This window comes from Mustela nivalis (assembly GCF_964662115.1).
Source record: "Mustela nivalis genome assembly, chromosome: 13".
Classification (NCBI taxonomy): Eukaryota; Metazoa; Chordata; class Mammalia; order Carnivora; family Mustelidae; genus Mustela; species Mustela nivalis.
Window position 1 is genome coordinate 89,689,957 of NC_139032.1, and position 22,344 is coordinate 89,712,300.

General features: G+C 56.3%; 1 protein-coding gene across 3 annotated transcripts in view; it reads right to left on the reverse strand.

Annotated features, from left to right (window-relative positions):
* Positions 1-732: 732 nt before the first annotated feature.
* DDX31 (DEAD-box helicase 31) overlaps positions 733-22,344 on the reverse strand; it is a 71,571-nt gene continuing 49,959 nt past the window's right edge. For 2 of the 3 annotated variants that reach the window (XM_082696099.1, XM_082696100.1), the window contains exons 19-20: positions 18,850-19,018; positions 733-2,769 (exon numbers count right to left, since the gene is read on the reverse strand). In XM_082696099.1, the coding sequence (XP_082552225.1) occupies positions 2,568-2,769; positions 18,850-19,018 (371 nt within the window). In that variant the 3' untranslated portion in view covers positions 733-2,567. Of the gene's footprint in view, positions 2,770-16,277; positions 17,359-18,849; positions 19,019-22,344 lie in introns of those variants that run through there. The other variant, XM_082696098.1, reaches the window with a different exon arrangement.

Below are 22,344 nucleotides of genomic sequence, written 5' to 3' on the forward strand. Positions count from 1 at the left end.
ACACAGGTAGGCCTTGCTCGGAGCTCCTCTCATGGTGGGAGCGGATTAAGACATAAGGTGAGATGGTCACACAGGCAATTTAACAAGACCCGCGAAGCGCCCTGTCCAAGCAGGGCCACTTTTCCAGTAGAAAAAGCTTTAAATTCCCGCGTCATGGAGGCGATGCGTGGACTCACGTGGCTTTCCCTGACTTCGTGCTGAGGGCCCGCAGTGGTGACGAGAGAGGTCCCTAGCAGTGTGGGAAGCACCTGTCTCGAGGGGCTCTCACTGACTCCCTCTTCCCTAAATCTCACCTCCCTTCACTACAGGAAAGGAAAAAAAAAAAAAATCAGAGGAACCCATTGGACTTTGTCAGAATGTCCTCTGCTGAGACCTCGTGGTCTCTTGGCTTCTCGGAGAGCAGAAGACACTGTGTGCACCAGACTGACTCGATCACTAGCCAAGGTCTCTTTGCCCTTCGGTGCGTGGGAATGGGCCCCTCGGAGGCGCTGCAAACGCGGAGAGGTTTGGGATGCAAAACCAGCATTCGACAAGCCCACGAGGGGAAAAAGCTTTAGGGTGCAGTACTCCACGAGATGCCCAAATTCTCTGTGACTTTAAATAGGTAAGTTTGGGAAATCAGAAAAAAAGACACGATTAAAAACACACACAAAATTAGAATATGTACAGTGGAATTAGGCTAAAGCTTCGCCTAATTGATGCCTGAAATGTATAATCTGTCAGGAGCCAGAATAGGAGAAAGAGATTTATTTTAAGGTTATTTAAATTTAGATAATATTAACCCTAAATCTGTTAAATCCGTGTTTCTTTATTAACTGGGGGTAATATATTGATTCTGCTTAGAAACAGGCCCTCGAAGCATCTATGGCAGGAAGCCCTCACCTAAGTGTCGGCAGATCCAGCCCAAGTTCCACCTCAGAATTCTGGTCCTTTATACTCTGCAGGGGCAGGTCCCAGCCTGGCTGCTGCAGGAATGCAGAACCCGGACTGGACCCCTCTTGGAATGAGTACTTGGGGGGTAGGTAGGGGCGGGCGCAGGGCTTCCCTTTGATCCTCCCCAATCACTCGCCTTAATCCTGTTTCTCACACAGCTGGGTTTTGTCTCTAAAGTTCAGTGCCTCCTTTTCTCATCCAAATCCTGTGAACCGTTACGCACAGAAGTAAAAGAAAGGTGGCCGATTTCCCCAAGTCAGCTTGACATGAGCCGCAGGGATCTATTAGTATCATTATTATTATTGTTAGAAATTTCACCAACCGTCCCTATGAATGCGTATGTGACAAGTGATCTGAAGAGGTCACACTCTCGCCGCGCTCCCCCCCACACACCATGGAGGATTAGTACTCACTGGGCTCCCACTGGCCCTCTCCCCCGGGCCGCCTCCGGCCCCTACCCTGCCTATCAGAGAGGGATGGTGGCGAGGAAGCCGACCCCTCCATGGACCCCACAAGCAGCCACCATGCCACTCTCATGACCCGCTCCTGGCCACTTAGTTCCTGTGGATCTGGAGGGTTTAATGAAATGGGGCCTCAGCTCCCTCAGCAGGAGCTTGAGGAGGAGGCAGGCAGCCAAGAGAACAGAGGAAGTGGAGGAACAGACAGACTGAGTCCGAACAGTCCGCGCAGACTCCCCTCTGGAGTCCCTGGTCCCAATGGGAAATCACTGCGGGGTCGGGTGGGGGCGGGGCTTTCAAACCTCGCAGGGAAACAGAGTGGGGGGAGGGGTGACTGAGGCCTGGGCCTGGCTACAAAGAACCCAGACCCAAAACTTGAAGACAAGGTGGGATTCGATGGGAGAAAACAGTCAGAGACTGGTGCCCTTTGACTTCAAAGGCAACAGTAAAAAAAAAAAAAACAAAAAAAAAAAACAAAAAAAAACAAAGAAAGAAAAAGAAAAAAAAGGAGAAAAGGCAGCAGTACATCCATCAGCCCTGAGAGTTTTCCGTGGCCACGGACAAGGCAGCCATGCGCGTGAGTGAACGCAACGGGTCCGGAGCAGCCCGCGGGCAGGACCGGAGCCTGGTGACCCCCACCCTAACCTGCTGGGTCCTTCCCCACAAAGCACCTGTACATCAAGAAGAGGAGCTGATGTCTTTTTTTTTCCACTTTCACAAACTGCATTCCAGTTTTTAAAATCCTACTTTCCAAAATGCATGCTAGTCCATGTGGCTGATACAGGGCAGCTAATGAAAACTCTGAGACTTGTTCAGAACCCTGTCCCGTGGCAGGAAGAGGCCTCCCGCTGATGCCGGCCCCACCAGGCCCTCGCCAGAGGTCAGGAAATGCCTGCAACCCGGGGGCCAAGATGGTTCTGGTGGAAGAGATAGAAGTCTAAGCTATCTCACGAAGGTAAGCAGTAACCCCCGCCCCTGCCAGACGAGGGCTGTGACTTCTCCGGGCTGGGGACATCGTGTTCAGGGAAAAGTGGCACCATTACTTCCCCCAAGGCTCCCGACAAGGACAGGGCATCGGCCCCGGCCTGTGGAGGCAGAGTTAAAAAAAAGAACTGAAAACTTTTTTGGGGTAGTCCTGTTGTCCCCCAGTTAAGTCTTTTTGGTTTTTTTTCTGCTTCACGAGAAACGTGTCTTAGTTTTTCCCACGGCTGAGGCTGGGCGCCGGTGGCAGACAGCGCTACGTGGCTGGCTGCCGGGCTCTGCCTGTTTGTTTTGCTTTTTGACCTTGGCGACGCCGGCCTCCATCCCACTTGAGTATTCCGAGCGCAAGATTTCAGCGAGGCAGTGTTTACTCCGGGTCTTCTTATGAAGGTCAGGCCTGAAGAACAATAACAGCAGAAGGGAAAAGAAACTTTATTATTTTTTTCCTTGCCGTTTGGAAAGAGGCTGAGAGCAGCCGGTTCGGAGACTGCGGAACTGACATTTCTGTATTAACAGAAGTACAATGCCTTCAACAGTGCCTGTTTTGATATCCTATGCACCAGAAGATTAGATACGGCGCTGACAGATTTTCATAACAGTGGCAAAATATCATGGCATTTTTAAAAGTGAGGCTTTGTTCTATGTTGTTTTCATGGGAAAAAAGGAACGATATACACACTCACACTCTGATGGCAAATGAAGCGTGTGACACAGCAGTTTGCCAAAGGATGAGGGAGAAGACCCGCCTTGAAACTCCACAAGGCTCAGCGGTAAGAGCTCAGCAGTAGCTCCCGGCCGGTGAGGCCCGCACCGTTCAAAGCCACTGGCCTCCTCCCGACAGGGCCAAACAGGGACGGCTGGGGTGTCAGTGACAGTCACCTCTTCACTGAGCGAGGAGACTCAAGTAAATACTTCTGACCCTGAAGGCCCCAAGCCCGGGGTGCACTGGGCCAGCGCGGTCAGCGTCCGCACGGCAGCCGGATCTGTGGCTCTCCGTGGACCACAGTTGTGGCTCTGGCTCAAGGGGGATCTCCCTGCCCGACCCACTCGGAAAGTAAGTGCCAAAGGCTGAAAATCCACTCGGACGTTGAACACTAGTAACTGTTCTCAAAGACAGCAGCCTTACCGTTTGATCCGGAGATCAGAGGGAGAAATCTGTAGAAGTTCAGTTGTACACAGGAAGAACCATTACGAAAATGGAAAAGTGAATGTTTCCTAAGACAGGATTTTAGCCAAAACAACAGAAACCCACAGTGTTAGGTGGGCCGTTCCCTCAGCCCCCCAATGGCAGGGTCACAGGGTAACATAGTGTCCTGGGGCTCCTACGGAAGGCACATGTCACACTCTGTGACTTACAGTTACATTTTCTTTGTAATAATCGCAGCTCAGGTGGACCAGGGCCGTGGTCCACACAAACGAAACAGGACTCCTGTGAAACTCCAGAACCAGCAACAGGACCAACGCTGCGCTAATAAATGGATAACGAAAGGCCGCAGAGCCGTGGGACGGTGTCGTCCCTGGGCGAAGGCGGCCGTGCCGAATGACAGGCACACTGCACGGGGTGCGGGGTGTGGGTGGGGTGTAGGCGGGGTACAGGGTGCGGGCGGGGTGCAGCTGAGTCCGCGGTGCCAGCAGAGTGAGGTTTCCCACCACGACACATGGGGGCCACAGTCACCCTTGGCTGGGCACAGCGAAGACTTGAGGACGACGAGAGGCCTGGCCCGAGGGCCAGAGTTTCTCCCGGGGCTGCAGGGCTGCGTCCCGGAGACGAGGGGTACAGAGGTTCCGCACGATCCCACACGGCCCCGCGGGATGAGGGCGGCGTGGCAGCAGCCTCCCGTCACAGACAAGGAGCCTAATCCAGAGGCGCACACGTACCTTGCCCAGGACCATTCAGCTCACGGGGGCAGAAGCAGAGACGCACACGCAAACACACGTCAGAGGGACTCAAGCTGGCGTGCCTCCAACCAGGCTGCCGGGCCCGGGGTGAGCAGTCAGGACGGCCCAGCAGCATCAAGGGTGACAACCACGATTTGACACGGGGGAGTCCCGGGTCACACAGGGATGCTGCAGGGGGACCATGGGGGCCGAATCTGGATGGCCGAGGAGGAAGGGGCACGTGGGGAGGAAGAGGAAAGGCCGGGGGTGATGGAGGCGCCGGGCCTGGAACCTCGCTCATTCGCTGAACGACGGGGACCGAGGCTCTCTGGGCTCCAGCTTCCTCATCCGACCCGGGAGGACGCTCAGGTCGAAGTTCACGGAGCCGTGAGGGTGAAGTACGACGCGCAGGCTGAGGAAGGCCAGGGCACCTCTAGCTGCTCGCCCTTCTCCTCCAGGGCCCCCCGTCCAACTCCAGGGGGGCCCACCCGGGGTGGGCAGGGTGGCCCGCCGTGCCCTGGCGGAAGGCCGCAGCTCAGGGGGCCGGAGCGGGTCTGGGACGCGGGGCTGAGAATCGGGGCTGGGAAGCGGCAGGAGCCAGGCCTGCAGCTGGGAGCGCTCGGCTTGCTGCACACCGAAGGCTGCCAGTTCTGTGCCTGGAAGTTATTTTTAGTCGGGTTACATGACAGACGGAGTGGAAAGGTTCTGACAGGAAGAAACACTGCCTCTTCCCTTTTGACGCCAGGTACTTACAATGTGTATAATTTTAGATTTTTTTTTTTTTAATTTATTTAGTCAGAGAGAGAGAGCGAGAGCGAGCACAGGCAGACAGAGTGGCAGGCAGAGTCAGAGGGAGAAGCAGGCTCCCCATGGAGCAAGGAGCCCGATGTGGGACTCGATCCCAGGACGCCGGGATCATGACCTGAGCCGAAGGCAGCTGCTTAACCAACTGAGCCACCCAGGCGTCCCAATGTGTATAACTTTATTTTATTTTATTTTATTTTTTTAAAGATTTTATTTATTTATTTGAGAGAGAGAGACAGTGAGAGAGAGCATGAGCAAGGAGAACATCAGAGAGCGAAGCAGACTCCCCATGGAGCTGGGAGCCCGATGCGGGACTCGATCCCGGGACTCTGGGATCATGACCTGAGCCGAAGGCAGTCGTCCAACCAACCGAGCCACCCAGGCGTCCCCCAATGTGTATAATTTTAAACGCAACAACTGAGTTTCAAAATATGCAAACTTCCAGTCAAAATATCCTCCCCAGCACATAATGTCTCTGCCGCCTCAGAGACTGCTCTTGCCACCTGCTAATGCAAGATCAACAGCCAGCGTCCGAGGGCAGCCATCTGCAGAAGTGACACTCTCCCGGCCAGGGCGCTCCGCGGCGTGCCCCGCGCCATCACCGGAGCCACACGGCAGGTGGACGCGCACATGCACACACAGCTGGGTGCTCTGGGCCGTATAAGGCCCCGTCTGCTGGGCACGGGGCGGGGTGGGGCGGTGGGGGGCGTGTGTAGGGGTACGCCAGCCAGCAGCTTCAAGTCCGCGCTGTGGAAGAGGCCGCCCCTGAAAGCGCCGTCTTGGAGGTGGTCCTGCATAGAAGCCTGGAGCTTTTGTGATCGCAAAACCTCCGGGCTATGTCATGATCTCATTCTAGTCAATGAACGTACTTTCAAGTCGGGGCCCACAGCCAAACTCCAAGGCTCTTGGTGGCCTGGAGAGCGAGCGGGGTTTGAGCTTTCAGACCCAGAGCCCTTCCTGAGGACGCAGACCTCAGGGTCACCCGCAGGAGGCTCCCCTGCTGTCGGAGCAGCAGGACCCATCTTCCCTCTTGGCTGGATCATGCCTGCCGTCCCTTTGTTCTGAGGCCGGGGCTGAGAAGGCCAAGTGCAGATGGGAAGGTGGGACGTTCTTAGCCCGGGCCCGCACGTGGGCTCCAGCTTCCTTCTCCGGCCAAGCTGCAGTCCTCACGGGGACCCGCCAACTTCCTTGCCCTCCAAACACTCCAGCCCCTCTCCAGTGGCCCTCCCGGGGCTGCGAGTAATCCGGCAGTTACCAAGCAACAGATCAGTTTATCTAACCACGGGGAGCTCCCTGGTAGTGAAGGCTGAAGGAGCCCCCTCGGCCGGCAGCCTGGATGGCCACCAGTCTGGATCACCCGGCAGGACGGGCAGATGCCGCTTTCACTGCCAGTAAGGTGAAATCACAGCCTAATTAGGAAATCTGTATGGTCGCTAGGGTGACCGCTGCAGGAGAGGGGCCTCGGGCCCTCCTCCCAGTTTTATGGACAGACTCCCAGAGGGCCGCCCCAGGAAGGGAGTCGGCCCAGCCCAGGCTTGTGTCAGTGCTGTCCTCTTGTGGGATGGAGGGTTTCACTTTATCTTCTTTTGTTTATGTACTGTCAAGCCAATCGATGTTTTCTTTTCTATTTTATCGCTTTAGGTCAGGCTTAGGAAAGTCTTCCTCATCCTCGCACTGAAAAGCGTTCAGGCATACTTTCTTTTCGTCTGCTACTGCCTTAATTCCATCAAGATTTTCTTCTGGTTTAACGATTCCTCCCCAGCAGCTATCCAGTTATGCAAGACAGTCACTGGACAATAACCCTGCCCCCCAGGGACTCAGAATGCACCCATCACCTCCTTTCTGATGTTCAGAACACTTCCCGCAGGTGATGTCCAAAGACGGCCAGCATTAACGCAGTCTGCAACTCGATTAGAACAACATGTAACTCACATGGGCGGTGAAGGGATTCAAAGGTAAAACAAGTCTTAAATCCATGGCTTTTGAACTGGCCATGTGACCGTAATAATAATTCTACTCCTCCCGTTCCCGGGGCACTTAGGGTAGGTCAGGTACCATTTTCGGCACTTGGCAGGTATTTAACTTACTTACTTTGCCAACAACCCCACGACACAGGTAGTGTTAGCACCCCCAGGGTCATGAACCAGTGACAGAAGAGCTGCTGGTTCAGCCCCGAAAATCTGACCCTATGACGTGTACACTTAATCACCGTGCTGTGGTCATCTAAGCGGGGAAGAGGGAAAGGGAGAGAGAATCTTTTTTTTTTTTTTTTTTAATTTATTTATTTGACAGACAAGGATCACAGAGAGAGAGGAGGAAGCAGGCTCCCTGAGGAGCAGGCAGCCCGATGTGGGGCTCGATCCCAGGACCCTGGGATCATGACCTGAGCCGAAGGCAGAGGCTTAACCCACTGAACTACCCAGTCACTCCGAGGGAGAGAGAATCTTAAGCAGGCTCTACACCCAGCACGAAGCCCAGTGAGGGGCTCAGTCCCAATCATGACCTGAGCTGAAACCAAGAGACAGAAGCGTAACAGACTGAGCCACCCCAGAGTCCCAAAATACTTTCAGTAACAAGACAACGTTCACATTATCTCAAAATCTGAGACTCTTAGAGCCCCAGATAGAGTGCATCTTATGGTTGGATAATAGGTGAAAAACAGCACTTCAGAAACTCACAATTTGTTCAGCTTCATTACAGATATGAAGAGACCCGAATGCGTACACTTGCAGAGGAAGTCTGAAGGGCATAAAAGATGTGATTCAAGGTTAACTTGGTTGTGGGTTTATGGGGGGTTTTTAAAGCTTTCCTCTATTTCCTGAATTTTTACAATGAACATGTATTATTTTTTAATCAGACAAAAGCACATTTTAGGAGAGAAAAATCAAATGGTAGATTTTTGTCCTATGTTGAAACATCGAAGTATTTTAATCTTTACTTATTAAAACGTCCTTCCCTTTGGCTGTTAGTTTGCTTGATTGTGTGAGGGATTTTTCTCTTAAATCAGACAGACATACAGAAGAGGGAGGAGTCCAGTGTACTTACTTTTCTGATCTGAAAGATTCTGCATGAAAATGAATGACCCAGAGCCAGAGTGAGACCCACCCCCCTCCCCGCCCAGGACTCTGCAGGGAGGCAGGCCCCCGGCTGGAAGAAGAGCCTGTGTTCTAAGTGATCCCGGTAGGAGACAGGGATGCTTGCAGGCGGCTTGAGGCAGACTCAAAAGTTTCTACTTCCTGCCTTGCTCTTGTGGATGCAGGACAGCGACAGTGTCTGAGCGGGGGTTTCGGTGGCTCTCAGATGGCAGTAAGAGTAACAGGCAGCTCCAAGGAGAATGTGACGAGCAGTCCCTCTGGTGCAACAAAGTGGTTCAGGTAAGGAGCCAGCCAGCATGTGTTCCAAACCTTCCGCGGTCACTGAAGGAGAAGCAACTGTACCAAGACTCCTTCACCCTTTGGATTCTGCTTCGGTAGAGATGTAAGCTGGTGGGTGGACCACATAAGGGACGCTTCCTTTGTGATTTCTTAGGATTAGACCAACTCTAGCTTCTCTGAAGCTATCAGGGTCCCAGAAGACACCCCATTCCAGGGGAGCCCTGCTGTGGTAGTGGACGTCGCAGGAAAATTCCCGGCAGTGGCTTTGTGGACCCAAGGACTGATAAAAAGTGGGTTCCTGCCTTACAACTGAGAGTAAGACCCAGTGAGAAGCAGAAGGGAGCTCTGAGCCTTGAGCTGAGAACGCACACACCGCCAGGCCACGCTGGCCTCAGGTGACCAATACACAGAAGCTGCATTAGTTTGCCGCCTGGCAGGGCAGGCACACTGAAGGCGAGGACAGAGATCATCTTTAGAGACAGCGGAGACTGGGAAGTCAAGAGCGGAATCAGAATCCTGGAAATGAATGGGAACTCTCGAGATTAGGTGCCCAAGTGACAGACACTCTGTCAGGACCAAGGCCCAGACATTGCTGGGCGGGGTGGCACTGCGGGAGAAAGAAAGGGTTTAAGACGAGAGGTCTGATGACCCTGGCTGGAACCCCAGCTCTGCCCCTCACCTAGCTAATGCCCCCCAGTCAACCGGTTCCTCCAAGCTCGGTCTCCCCCATGTCAAAAAGTGCTTCCACATTGAGGCCCACAAGCATGTCAGAGTGCTTTAAACGTTTCAATTTTCTGCAAAAAAAACCAAGATGGAGAAATACTGAGTGGACACGCGGAAACAATTAAGTGCACTTGTAACAGGTAAGACTATATCCTGAAAACGCCGTCAGAGACTGATCGGCTCGGTGCAGAATTTCAGCACCAAACCCCCCCAAGCTCAGCCCTCTGGGCCCATCCTGTCTGACAGTGTTACGGATGCCCTGGATGATATCTGAGGCACATTTATCACATTTGCCAACGGAAAGCAGCCTGCAGGGACAGCGAACACACGGGATGACGGAACGCCTACCACACCCTAGCAGGCCAGAGGGACGGGCCTCAGCTGAAAGGTGAAACAGAACCGGGGCACAGGCAACATCTTACTGGAGACGCAAAGCAGCTCGGTGGTTTGAACTATCACACGTGCAGACAAGTAGGGGCGGGGCTTAGTTGTTCAGTTTCAACGTAAGCCCCAGGATGACCCAGATGTCAAGAATGGGCCTGGAGGTCTGGGTGCGTGTGAAGCCCCGCCTGTGAGGGGCGGGACGCAGGGAGGTCCCCCCGGCCTGCCGCACTGACAGCCTGGCCCAGGGGAGCCGGACATGAGCCGTAGCTGCAGTCCCGGCTCTTACCATTAACAGACCAACAGATGTGACCGCTGTCCTCTTCGTGCTGGTCAGTCTCTGCTGCATGTTTGGGGAATCTCATGAGCCTGATTTTGAAAAGAACCCGGGCTGAGGGATGACTGTGGCCGCGGAGCAGCTGGAGGCGCTGGGCTGCAGGGCCTGGTGGCGGCGCTGCGGGCCAGAGCTGGCCCTTCCGAGGGGGAGGACGCTGGCACCGCCCCGCACGGGCTGAGCGACTCTCTGAGTCTGGCCAAGGCCCGATTTCTCCTCGTGCCAGTCTACTCACCCACAACAGGATTAAGTGAACTAATGAATCAAAGCGCTTCTCACAGTGCCTGTTGCGAAGGCCCTCATTAAACGTTGACTGTTATTGTTATTAACAGTATGGAAAAGAGGAAAGGCAGGAGAGAAGGAGCCATCATCAGATATCTGACACATGTCATGTGGCCCAGGGACGGCTTTGATCAATGATAACAACACCTTGTATTTTTGTGTTTGCAAATCATGCGCATTCAGTATTTGAATCTCACAGAGACCACAGAGTGGAAAGAAGACCAAAGGGGGGAAATGAAAGTGGTCCGTCGGGGCTCATCTTCAGGAGCTCCAGCAGCGAGCAGGGTCCACTGGGGAGGCGGAGGGCCCCCACGGCTGGGAGGCCCGGAGCAGAGGCCTTCTGGATGGAGGAGCCACACAACAGGCGAGTCAAGGGCCGGCTGCAGTGGGAGGACTCTGGAGGATTCCAGGAAGCACTCGCCCATCGCTTACAGACTCAGAGAGAGGCAGCGGGACAGTGGGAGAAAGCAGCACCGGCTCCAGGCCGGGTGCTCCACGTTCAGTACCTTCTCCCACTCCACACGGCCTCATGGGCCCCCACGGGCCCCACGGTGCGGGTGCGCTACCACCAGGGCCACGATCAAGCTCAGAACATGGGACACTGGCTACAGGTTTACCCGCTGCACTGCATCCTTCTGCCTCTGGACCCCGAAGGAAGCCAGAGAAAAAGTGGGATCCAGACTCTCTCTGCCATCTTCTCAGAGAGCTTTTGAGGTAGCTGCCCCCCAAAACACCAAGCTTCTACCACCCGGAGGAGGGGCTGCTCCTCTGCTGGTTTCAAACCAGTCTTCCACAGACGGAAACCAATGACCTCTTGCTTCAAGCCTATTTCTTTCCCTACGTGAACAACTACCTGCTCATGTAGAAAAACATCTGTAGCAAGTTCCAAATATCTGTTACTCTGCCCAATATCAACTCTAGAACCTGGAAGCTTCCACTAAGGCTACGCAAGGCAGCATTCAAGTGCTCAGAGCACGGGCTCCAGGCTCTCTCAGACATGGGGCCATGGGACCAGGCCTGCCCACATCCCGCCGGGTTACTGGACACCAGCCTCAGTCACAGGGCCCCGCTGACGTCTCCGTGGGACCCGCACATGCACTGGGCACAGCCACAGGTGCGCAGAAGCCCGAGAGTCCCACAGACCCACGCTGCCGCCCCGGGGCGGTGCTCCGCGCGCATCCCTCTTCTGGATCACTCTGTAGGGAAGACACTGCGCTCCACTCTGCACTGTGGCTGTACCTTCAGGGCCAGAGTGAAGAGCGTATCTGAAAAAGACCTGCAGCCATTTCATTCAGGTCGTAACAGGGTGCAAAGGTTCTGGCCTCGTCCCCAGAAGGGCTGGGGACACACACTTTCCTACTCAGGAAGGGAGCCCAAAGACCATGGGGACAGATGACAGGAGTGCGTCAGAACAGGCCAGGATGACGAAAGCGGAACTGAACCATGTGTAGCGAGGGGAAAGCTGGGGACGCCCATGGCGTCCTTTCTGATTTGTCCAGTGGCGTGAACCAGAAGAGCCCCGAGCAAGGCCAACCGAACGAAGGGCCGGGCCCCTCCTATTGCACACCGCCTCAACCGCTGTCTGCCGAGTCGTGCCGGGCCAGTCCCCTCTGCCAACTCTGGTGTCTGGGGGTCTCCGACAGTGAACGTGACCGCCCGGCACCCTCCCAGGAGAGGCTGGCTGGGCTCCTGTTCTTTGTTGTCAGCCCTGACTGCTTGACTGAAAGCACACCCCGTGGTTGCCGCCGTCTGCAGGTGACCCAGGTGTGGAGGAAGAGCAGGGTCACTGTGAAATCCCTCTAATCGCCTCATTAGCCTGGTGGGTGTTGGCTTCACGAGGAGGCACAGGGCTGGTAATTGCATGGTGTCAGAGAGAAAAAGAAATAGTGGTAGAAGCAAAAGGCCGAATGTAAAAAGCTGCGCGTGCACCACTGTAATGACACGGGGCCCACAGTCCCCGACGGGCGAGAAGGGAAGGGGATGGAGACTGTCTTGTGCCGGGCGAGCTGCAGGAAGGGGCGAGCCCTCCACTGGAGCCGGGCCCGCCCCAGGCCACCCACCCGGAGCGGCCTACGAATGCAACGCAGTGAGCTCAAAAGCTGCAGGGGACCGGGTGACAACGCTGGGCTGGGCCACGTGCTCCACCAGAAGAGACCCGGCCACCGTCCGCAACGATCCAGGCGGACTTCCAAGCGACTCACCTTCTCTCCCTCAGCAGAGGCCAGGTGGACGCGGTCCCATCTACAACCGGGGCAGTTCATCCAGGTTCCGCATTAAATAAGCATCGATTCATCCTGCCTCCCATTCAGAGCGCACATATACTCGGCCGGCACATCACGGCCTTCCTGGGTGAAGGGCACTCCATCACCTGCTCCAAGGACCTGGGTCTGTCAGTCAAGTTCGTGACCACCTCCACCCCATTCTTCATCACTTGAGACTTCCCTGAACCAGGGTCGCCTGGGTTGGGGCCTGGGTCTCTTTGTGTATAGAGCTCCCCTGGGGAGTCTGAGAGCAGGTTCTGCTCCCTCGCTCTGCCGGACACGCACATCTGTCCTCAAGGCTTTGTCGGGTGGTCCTTAGCTCTTTCCCTCTGGTCTTCAGGCTGAAGTTGCATGATCTGACCTTTCTGAACCGGCTTGTCCCCACATTCTGTGGGCTGATCCCCAGGCCTAGGCCCCCTGTGAAGCCAGGGAAACTGGGCCAGAGGCCTCGGCCTCAGGGTGCTCGGCACAAGCCCTGAGAGAATGGGGAAACGGGGGCCGTGCGAGGCAGGTCCTTGGGAAGAGCGGGTCTGCTGTTGTCGCGTGCCTGAGTTGTTAGAGCCACGAGACCCAGCAACAGGCTGGCCTTGAGGGTGATGGGTGAGGGGTGTGCAGCTGTTCAGCCTGGAGCACAGGTCAGAGGGGAGCAGAGTGGCCGCAGAGTAGTCCAGAAGGCCAGAGGAAGGTGAGGGGCCAAGGGCTGCCACCGACGGCGGCGGGGTGGCAGGTGGCAGAGAAGTGGCAGGCAGAGGCCAGTGCACAGCGGCCGCGGCGGTCAGCGGTGTGGCCGGGTCAGGAGAGGTCTTGGCCACATGCAGGGGTGGCGCTGCTCCCAGAGATCCCCACGTTTTCAAGCGTGGCTTTGTCCAGCCTCTGATCTCACGTTTGGCCAATCTGTCTTTTGCACAGGATCACTGGCTCAATGAAATCGAGAGAGTTTTCACAGTGGGCAAGATTCCAGGCTTGCCTTCAGCTAATTAAGTGATATTAGGGAGGCTGTAAATGCCACATAAAAATTGGCAGGCAAGCTGCTCCTAATGATGAGAATATTGCCTTGTGGGGAGGGGCAGCTGCCGCTTCCCCATGCGTGTCTCAGAGAGGACCCGCTCCGTGTCTTCAAGGTTGTTCCTGATAAGCTCAGCTCAAGGGTGGCCGCACTTTCTGCTCCCTGTCCCCCGGATACTCGCAGGGACGGGGAAGGCGGGCGCGGAGAGCCACCAGCAGTACTGTCGCAGGGACGGGGAAGGCGGGCGCGGAGAGCCACCAGCAGTACTGTCGCAGGGATGGGGAAGGCGGGCGCGGAGAGCCACCAGCAGTACTGTCGCTGTCGTCCCCGGCAACAAGTGCTCCGTACGTTCACGTGTGACACTGTGTCGATGTCCTGCACTCAGCACCTGGTTTGGTCCCCACGGCGGCACCATGAAGCTCCAGTTCCCCCATCTGGGAGGCAAGGGGACTAGGCAGGGTGAAAGCCTGAGTCGCCTGACCCAGGGCCCGAGCAGGGGAAGTGGCGCATCACCGACTCCTCATCACCGTGTGGCCCTCCCTGGCTCGGCACCGACGACACGAGGGGACACTACAGTACTAGTCAGGAGGGACTCTCAGTAGTTATTTAACAACCGCTGAACAGCCGGGGGCGACAGTCACAGCCAGTGACAGGGCAGAGGCCTTCAAAATTGAAAAATGCCCTAGACGGAGTCTGCAAAACCCCCAGTTTCAACCCTGGGGATAAAGTGCTTGTGATCACTCACACGGGCAGTCCGGCGCGCGCCCTCTCCAGGAGGATGTTTACTTGCTGTGATCACTCACACGGGCAGTCCGGCGCGCGCCCTCTCCAGGAGGATGTTTACTTGCTGTGATCACTCACACGGGCAGTCCGGCGCGCGCCCTCTCCAGGAGGATGTTTACTTGCTGTGATCACTCACACGGGCAGTCCGGCGCGCGCCCTCTCCAGGAGGATGTTTACTTGCTGTGATCACTCACACGGGCAGTCCGGCGCGCGCCCTCTCCAGGAGGATGTTTACTTGCTGTGATCACTCACACGGGCAGTCCGGCGCGCGCCCTCTCCAGGAGGATGTTTACTTGCTGTGATCACTCACACGGGCAGTCCGGCGCGCGCCCTCTCCAGGAGGATGTTTACTTGCTGTGATCACTCACACGGGCAGTCCGGCGCGCGCCCTCTCCAGGAGGATGTTTACTTGCTGTAGAGGATGCATGCACTGTATCTGGAACTTTGGCTCTGGGCGCCCTGAGACCAGGACCCAGGGGACCCGGCCCCTGCACACCCCTGCGTTACTGACCGCAGCCCGTCGAGCACCGGCCGCGCGCACACAGCCAGCGGCCAGCAGCCGAGGCTAAGAGCGCCTTCGTTTCAGACTGTTTGCCCATTTGGTAAGATCAGGCAACACTCAAGAAGGCTGGTGTGAGAAAACATATACAAATAAAACAAAACTGCGTCTCCTTTAAGAACAGTCACCAATTCAGACTGCTATTCCTCGACTAATTTTAAGAGGAGAGAGGCGAGAACAGAGAAGCAGTTACTGGCTTCCTGGTAAAGGCGATGTCCCAGACGTTTCTAGGCACTAAGAAAAACAACAGAAAGACACAGGTGGCAGAAGCCGGGTAGACAAGTCTTAGGCAGCTACAGACTAAACTGTCCGGGGAAGAGGAGCGCTCTCCTGGTTCCAGCACAGAACTCACACGAGAGAGGGCGGTTACAGCCCACAGACTTGCTCGTCCACATTGTCACGGTGGCTCTGAGACCGTAAGGCCCTTGTTCTGCTCTTGGACCATTCTCCACGGTGTCAGACAGGTGAGGGACCCGCAGCCCCCCGCAGCACGCCTGCTCATGACGGGTGTGCGGCTGCCTACGCAGACAGACGCCCTGGCCAACACGGCAGCTCCGCCCGCCCGCAGCAGATAGCACCGGGCCTCCGTGTCTCCGGGGAGGGTCTGTTACCTTTGCTTCTCTGAAGCAAGTGCTGAGTCTACCAAGCTTCAAATCGGAACTGCATTTCGTAGGGGGAAAGGCTGTGTTTGTGACGGATGTTGCTAAGGGGCCACTCAATATTTTACCACCAGCATCGACTCCCTGTGCAGCTGTGTGTGTTGGGGTCTGGGGTGGGGGGGCGGCTCTGACAGGTCCGCATGTAGGTGTCAGGAGAGTTTTGTAACTACGACTGTATTTGCGTGCCGGGGAGAAACGCCTCGCGCTCCCTGTCACAGCCGAGGACGCAAAAGGAGCCACAGACCTGGTGATTAAGATCTCATTTGGGGACACTGTTTCTTTCCCTGAAGACTGGTCAAGTGGAGGAGCAGAAGCACGGACGAGGTGACCCTCCCTGTGCCGTGGCGGGGAAACACGTCCCTGAGCTCACAGGCCCTTGGTTTGAGTTTCTAACACCCAAATTCCTCGTCTGGTGCACGGCAAAGCGAGACAGATTTCGTGCAGCGTGAGGTGGATTTGGTTTGCAGGTATCTGAGGTTTGCACGAACACAGAACTACTCCAGGCAGTAAACCCCATCAAGTGGAGCGCGGCATAATTTGGCGAATTTAGCGCTATTACTTGATCCGTCCATACAGAACACAGGGAACCACTCTTTCTTGACAGATGGATTTCAGAGGAGACGCCTGAGCTCAGAACAATCACTGTGGCCACAGCATAACTCTCTGCACTTCGTGGGCTTTAACGGACTTTTTCTTCCCAGCGCTCAAAAAGCAGCAACTGGCATTTGCTTGAGCCCTGACTGAGGTGTGGAAAATCTGTCACGTTTTCTCTGCCGCTTACCCTGACCACGATTATACGGTCCGTGTGCAGATTAGCTGCAAAGTCATTCTTCTTGCGGGAGTGACAAGATTTCCCCAAACGAGAAACGGTGCCTGCCGCACCCCCGAGTGCCCGTCTGCGTTAGCGAGGAGGGGTGGGGTGCGGGGGTGTGAGAGTGGAGAGAAATGCCTTCAAAAGAAGGGCATAACAACCCAAAAAGTAGCTGTAACTGAGTGGTGACATGGCCAGAACAGAGAGCGGCATTGTCACGGGCAGAGTAATCCTGTGACACACTGCTGTCACTCACCACCCGGCTCCCTGCCGCGCCAGCCAGACATCAAAGGCCGCCCCATACCATCTTACATGCTCTTTATCAGCTAATCAGCCCATTCTTCCCTAAATAAAGCCCTGTTAAATCCCCTGCTCACAGGGGTATAGTAGTCCTGGTGCCCATCTGCTAGCAGGGTCAGCCGAAGCAGGAGGCGGCGGCTTGCTCTCTCCCTAGTGGCTTCTCAAGGTAAGGACAATGCTGGCTCCAAGTCCCCCTCCCAACGGCCTCCCTGCCTTGCCGCTCCGTTTTCCAGGATCTGGGGAAGAGCTGAGGACATCCCAGTCTGAGGAGCTGCTATCTGGATTAACACTTGCTAATGAAATGCCCGGTCATAAAGGTACATCAGCTGCAAACAATAAAATACGGGAGCCACGTTTATCTGCGGGGAGAGGAAGCAGCAAAATACGAGTTTCCCACCAGTAATCAGCCGGCAGGCATATTCCATCTTCTCGCAGTGCCAGCATTTTAGAGACGGCGGTAGGACGGCCTGGCTTCCGGATCACCGGGAGGTCACGCTCAGACCTGACCGCAGGCCTCACACACTCAAAATCAAAGTCAGCCTGGAGAGCTAGCAGCCGCCTCCAACCCCAGACGGCGACCCGAGGCCGGCGCCATCGTGCCTGGGAGTAGGTGAGAGGCGTCTTCTCCCTCTGGGAGGACGGGCAGAGAAGTCGCCGCTGCAGCCCCGCCCAGAACACGTAGCAGGGGTGGCGGGCAGCGCCCTGCCCCTCAAAACCGCCTGGAAGAAACCAGAGCCGGTGTGTCTTAGTCTTGTCTGGGCACGGATGAAAGCAGTGCTGAGAACGACTTGCTTCACAGAATTACTGGAGGACAGTCCCATGTGAGAGGTGCTAACATAAGAAAAAAAAAAGGAACCCTCTTAAAAATCCCCAGGCTGGCAGTAGAATTAGGTGAGTTTTATCTGTTACAAAGAGCCTTGTAGGTGCCAAGTCCCGGAACAGGAAACTGGATGTTCCAGGATATGAACCCACCTGGTTGCCGGGTCTGTGTTCTAAGGTGCTTCATCTGTAGGACCTGCCCTTGTGCTGATTCTCAAAACAGTCCTGGGAAATGGCTAAACACATCCATTTCCTCCTCCCTTCTGTAGCTGGGGAACCTGAGGCCCTGGGAAGTTGAGCAGAGATGCGGCCCGAAGCCCAGCGGTTCCCATCACAGTGGCACTGCAGCGGAGTTCAAGTCCCCTGCAGGCAAGGCCCGCGATCACGTCCCTGCACCGGGCGGTCCTCTCTCCCTTTGTCACCGTGCCCCAGAGAAATCAGGCGCTGACGAGGGTGGCGGTGGCGAATGCGCCAGCAGCCGCTTTGCGGGGATGTGCAGGAAACATGCACAGGTTCTCGGTCAGGGCAGGTGGACGCGGCATTTGTAATTGATAAGCAAAAAGAACGGCGCTCCACACAAAGTAACTGCCCAGAGCGTGCAAGGGTTCCCTGCCCCCCAGTGTCTGTTCAATCTGTCCCCCCACCCACGTGCTACACGAACTCCCCCTAAAAGCAGCCCGTGGGATCGGAAGGATTCTGGCTCCTGCAAAGGGGCTGGGGCTGGTATTAAAGGTACCGCTTGGCTCTGAGGAGTGAAAGACCTTTTGCAAAGGTATTTTGTGGAGTTTCAGGACTTCCTGAAACTGTGGAGCCCAGGCTTCAGCCTACAGGGCAGCCTGCCTCCCTCTCCTCCGGAGGACCTCTGGATAGCTGGGAACATGCTTTCTGCCGGCGTGCCTGGTTGCTTGCCCCTGAGTGTGCTCAGCACCAAGTAGAGCGACATGGTGCGAGGCGTCCCGTGGGGGCCCCTGGAGCCCGCCTTTCAGGGCCCACCCAGCCAGCAGGAGAAAGGCACTAAGCTGGAACACGCCGCTCCTTCCAGCTCACCAGGACGGGGCCAGGCAGATTTCACAGAACATGCCAGAAGTTTTCATACAAGCCCTGGAGAACTTTCCAGGGTGAACCACAGCACATCTGAAGCTCTGACTCCAGCAAGTCCCCAAGTCACTCTGCTGGTGGGCAGGGAGGACAACCACAGGTCTGTCTTGCTGCTCCTGTAATATCCCCACAACATCTGGACCCAGCAGGAGACCCCACTGCATTTCTGCAGGTGCCTTAAAAACCTTCAGAGGAGGTGTTTCTCCTCTAGCTCCAAGCACTGACTACACTGAGAGAGGGGCAGACCCTGGTGATGATTTCCCACAAGGACCAAAGACGGAGGTGCTTACCCGGAGCGCCGCAGCCTCGCACGTCCCTCCCTGCTGCCGCTGCCGCTGGGCGCGGAGCTCTCCACACCCACCTGACTCCCAGCGTTTGTCGCGGGGCAGACTCCACTCAGCTTACCTGCTCAGGTTTGCTTTCCTTCTCTTCACAGCTGCGACACCAAGATTCTGGGGGGCGTCCCTCAGCCCGAAGCTCTTGGCCACGTGGCCGAGGTGCAGTGACCGGACATGGAAGATGGGCTTCAGCTCCCGGGGGTAGGTGGCGTAGGCGCGGATGAAGGCCTGCAGAGCTGGGAGGAAGAAGGGTCGGAGAGGCCGTCAGGGTGGGGGCTCGGAGCGCCCCACATGCCCTGGCCTGGCAGCCGTCCTGCCCACTTTATCGTGCCGGACAACGCGCGACATACAGCCCGGACAGCGCCACATACAGGAACCACCCAGATCTTAACTTGCGTAATTTTTTTTTTAATTCCTCAAAAAATAAACCAGGAGGACGCAAGTATTTGTTGACTAAACCCAACCTATTTTCAGATTTTACTGTGCAGCGTGTCCCCACCCTGGACGGCAGGGGGCCCGTTTTCTTCCCGGTCCCAGGCTTGGGGCCTTCCCTGCATGGTGGCTGGGACCCAGCAGGCAGCTGGTAAGTGTTTGTTGTATCAGTGAATGAAAAGCAGAACAAGTGAAGAAACTAGGACATGGTCAGTGTGGCATTCCCTCATGAAAAACGAGATCCTTAGAACTTTACGTCACGGAAACATTTTCCTAATTCAATTTCACTTACTTTTTTGCATAGCTAATACATGCACATGTTATAAGATTCAAAAGGTTCCCAAGGCTTTACTGTGCTTGTCATTCTGCTCACCGCAGGCCGCGTTACCGGGGCGGTGACTGCTCTCCCGCAGGCCCCGCCTCTCCCGCAGGCCCCGCCTCTCCCGCAGGCCCCGCCTCTCCCGCAGGCCCCGCCTCCACCTGCCCTCCACAGGGATGGCTGCTATGTCCTTGTGGACTGCCAGCATGTTAAAACCAAATTCATTCTAAAGCACCTAAGATTTACTGATACAGTGCTCCTTACCCATTTGAAAAAGGCAATGAAAACAGAATTCTAAAGAGGAGGAAGGCGATTAAACTCCTAACACAGCCCACAAAATGGTCCCTCCTCCCTGAAGCACTGCCAACAGCCTAGAGGTGTCCGTCCGACAGCGCGTCGTGGAGGTTTCGGTCCTGTCTTAAAGTTAAGGCGGTGGCGCCCCTGTTCTGGAGCCCGGCGCTGCCAGAGAACAGGCAGACGTGGTTCTTGGGAGTGGGGAGCTCTGGCTGCACCTTATCTCGGTATTCCTTTGAGGAAAGAGAGACGCTCCTATACCCAGTTCCTCTGGAAAGTACTGCGGTTCCGATGACCGTGTCTGCCCTTCTCACTGCAACAGGGCAGGAGGGATGGCTCCGAGGGGCCCCAAGCCCAGCACAGCTTCCTTCCCTTTCGAGCCCGGCTCTCCCCCTGGCCAAGCCGGAGCCCAGTACCCCACGTCGCACGGAAAAGCAGGCACTAAACACCAGCCTCGCTTGCCCTCGCCTGTCGAGCCACTGGACTGGCAAGTTTGCCCACAGCTTAAACGTAATATCCCAGCAGCACCGGGAGATTGGCGTTTATGAACAGTAATAAAAAGTGTCATTTTAGCAGATCAGCTCCTGGAAGGATCCTGGGAATCCATGAAAGCTCTATTTACTGAGTAAAGTGAACTCCTTTTCCCAATCGATGAGAAATAATAACCAAGGCAACTCCCCGGCACCCCGCCGTCAGCCTGTGCGCACTCTCCCCTGCACCCCGCGTCCGTCTGTGCTCACTGTCCTTTTTAATAACCGGGGACTCGCTTTTTCAGGGGAATCTTCAACATTTCACATGGCCTGCACCGTCCGCTGCTTCTGACACGGGGTTTCAGACCCAAGAGCTGCACAGTCCTCCTCTCTCGGGAGAGCCCCGCGGCCACCGCCCCAGGGGGAGCAGGCCTCTTCTCCCCATGCCCCGCCCCTTTCCCTCCCAAGCCTCAACCCTGACTCGCGGTCTAACGAAGTGGACGGCAGCCCCACCAAGCCAAGCCAGAGACTCCGCACCTGTACAGTCTCAGTGGCCCAAGGGCCGGCCCAGGCCCCCTCATGCACACCGCTCTCCCCAGGAAGCCCAGCAGCCCCCTATTCCTGCACCAAACGGAAGAGCTGAGGTTGGGGAGCCTCTGTCCCCGGACCCGCAGCCGCCCAGCCAACGGCTCTACGGGTGGAACGAGTTTGCCAAGAAAGGGCAGATGGGTCTTCTCCTGCTACCACCGCGTGCGCAGCATTTGACGCTCCCTGTCCTCACGGCTCCTGTCTCCCTGGGGCCCGCGACACCTGGCTGTCCTCACATCCCTGAATGGCCTCCCGTGTTTGGATGGTCCAGGGAAGCAGGAATTCCTGCAGAAGCTGCTCGCAGAGGCTTCCTGGGGGCAATGTCGACAACGCGTCGCGAGCAGGGGCTGTGGGGCCCAGAGGAGCGGAGAGCAGAGGGAGGGGCGTTCACTGGGGACGCCGCGGTCCCTGACAGGGGCGCCCCGGAGTCACGGGCTCCTGTCTCACAGTCGTAAGAGAAATCTACTCCAGCCCTGCTCCTAAAGTCAGAGTCACTGGCCACCTGATCAGGAACAGCAGTGTCTTACGGATGACACTTGCGGTCAGAGAGGGAGGGAGGGGAGACACGTGTCCCTCCCGACACACGGTGCAAAGTGCTTATCCGAGCACCTGCCCGCCTGCCATCACGCCGCGGGAGGGAGGGAAGGAGCTAATCTGTCCTCAGTGGCTTGGGTGCTCTTGACTTAGAGAAGCAGCCCCTCCTGGGCAGGCACGACTGCTCCGCACGCGGCCCCCGAAGCCGGAGGGGCCCCACTGCAGGAAAGCAGAGGTTCGTAGGTAAAGAACTCCAGATTCCGCAACTTCTCTTCAGGAGTCCGGAGTGCAGCCGTCTGTCGGCACAGTCTTTAGCCATGAGAATCTAGCCAAAGGAGGCAAGAGATGAGGGGAAAGGGCGACTGCTTCCGGAAACGACAGCAATCCCACGCTGGCTAGGAACAATGACTGGGCCAGGAAATGCAAAAGGAAAACAAAGGCATACGTACTTGGCCCAGTTTCTAACTAGTTTTCTGCCATAAAGGCAAAACCCAGCTGCTTCGTTAATTATTCATGAGGTGGGCTCTGGAATGGCCTATAAGGGAGGCCCGTCAGTAGCGGGGGATTTGCACGCGCAGACTGAAAGGCAGAGACGGTCTGGACCTGGGAGGTGCCGTCCGTCCCGTGTCGTGAACTGAACGGCCCCGCGCGCACCCACACCTCCTCCGCGCTCCGCACGCGCTGAGGCAGCAGAGGGGGCCTGCAGCAGCCGACACCTGCCACGGGCGGCTTCCTGCCGGACCATCACCGGTCTGAGGTGGACGTCCACTGGCAGAGAAAAATGCCCATCTCTTTCCTTCTTGGTGCCTCAACCCAGCAGAGCGGCCCGCTCCAGTATCCGTCAGACCAGTCACTCTGCTTGTTTCTTGGCGTGACCGACTCCCGCGGTGGTGACGCTGAACGAAAACAGTAAACCACACTCAGG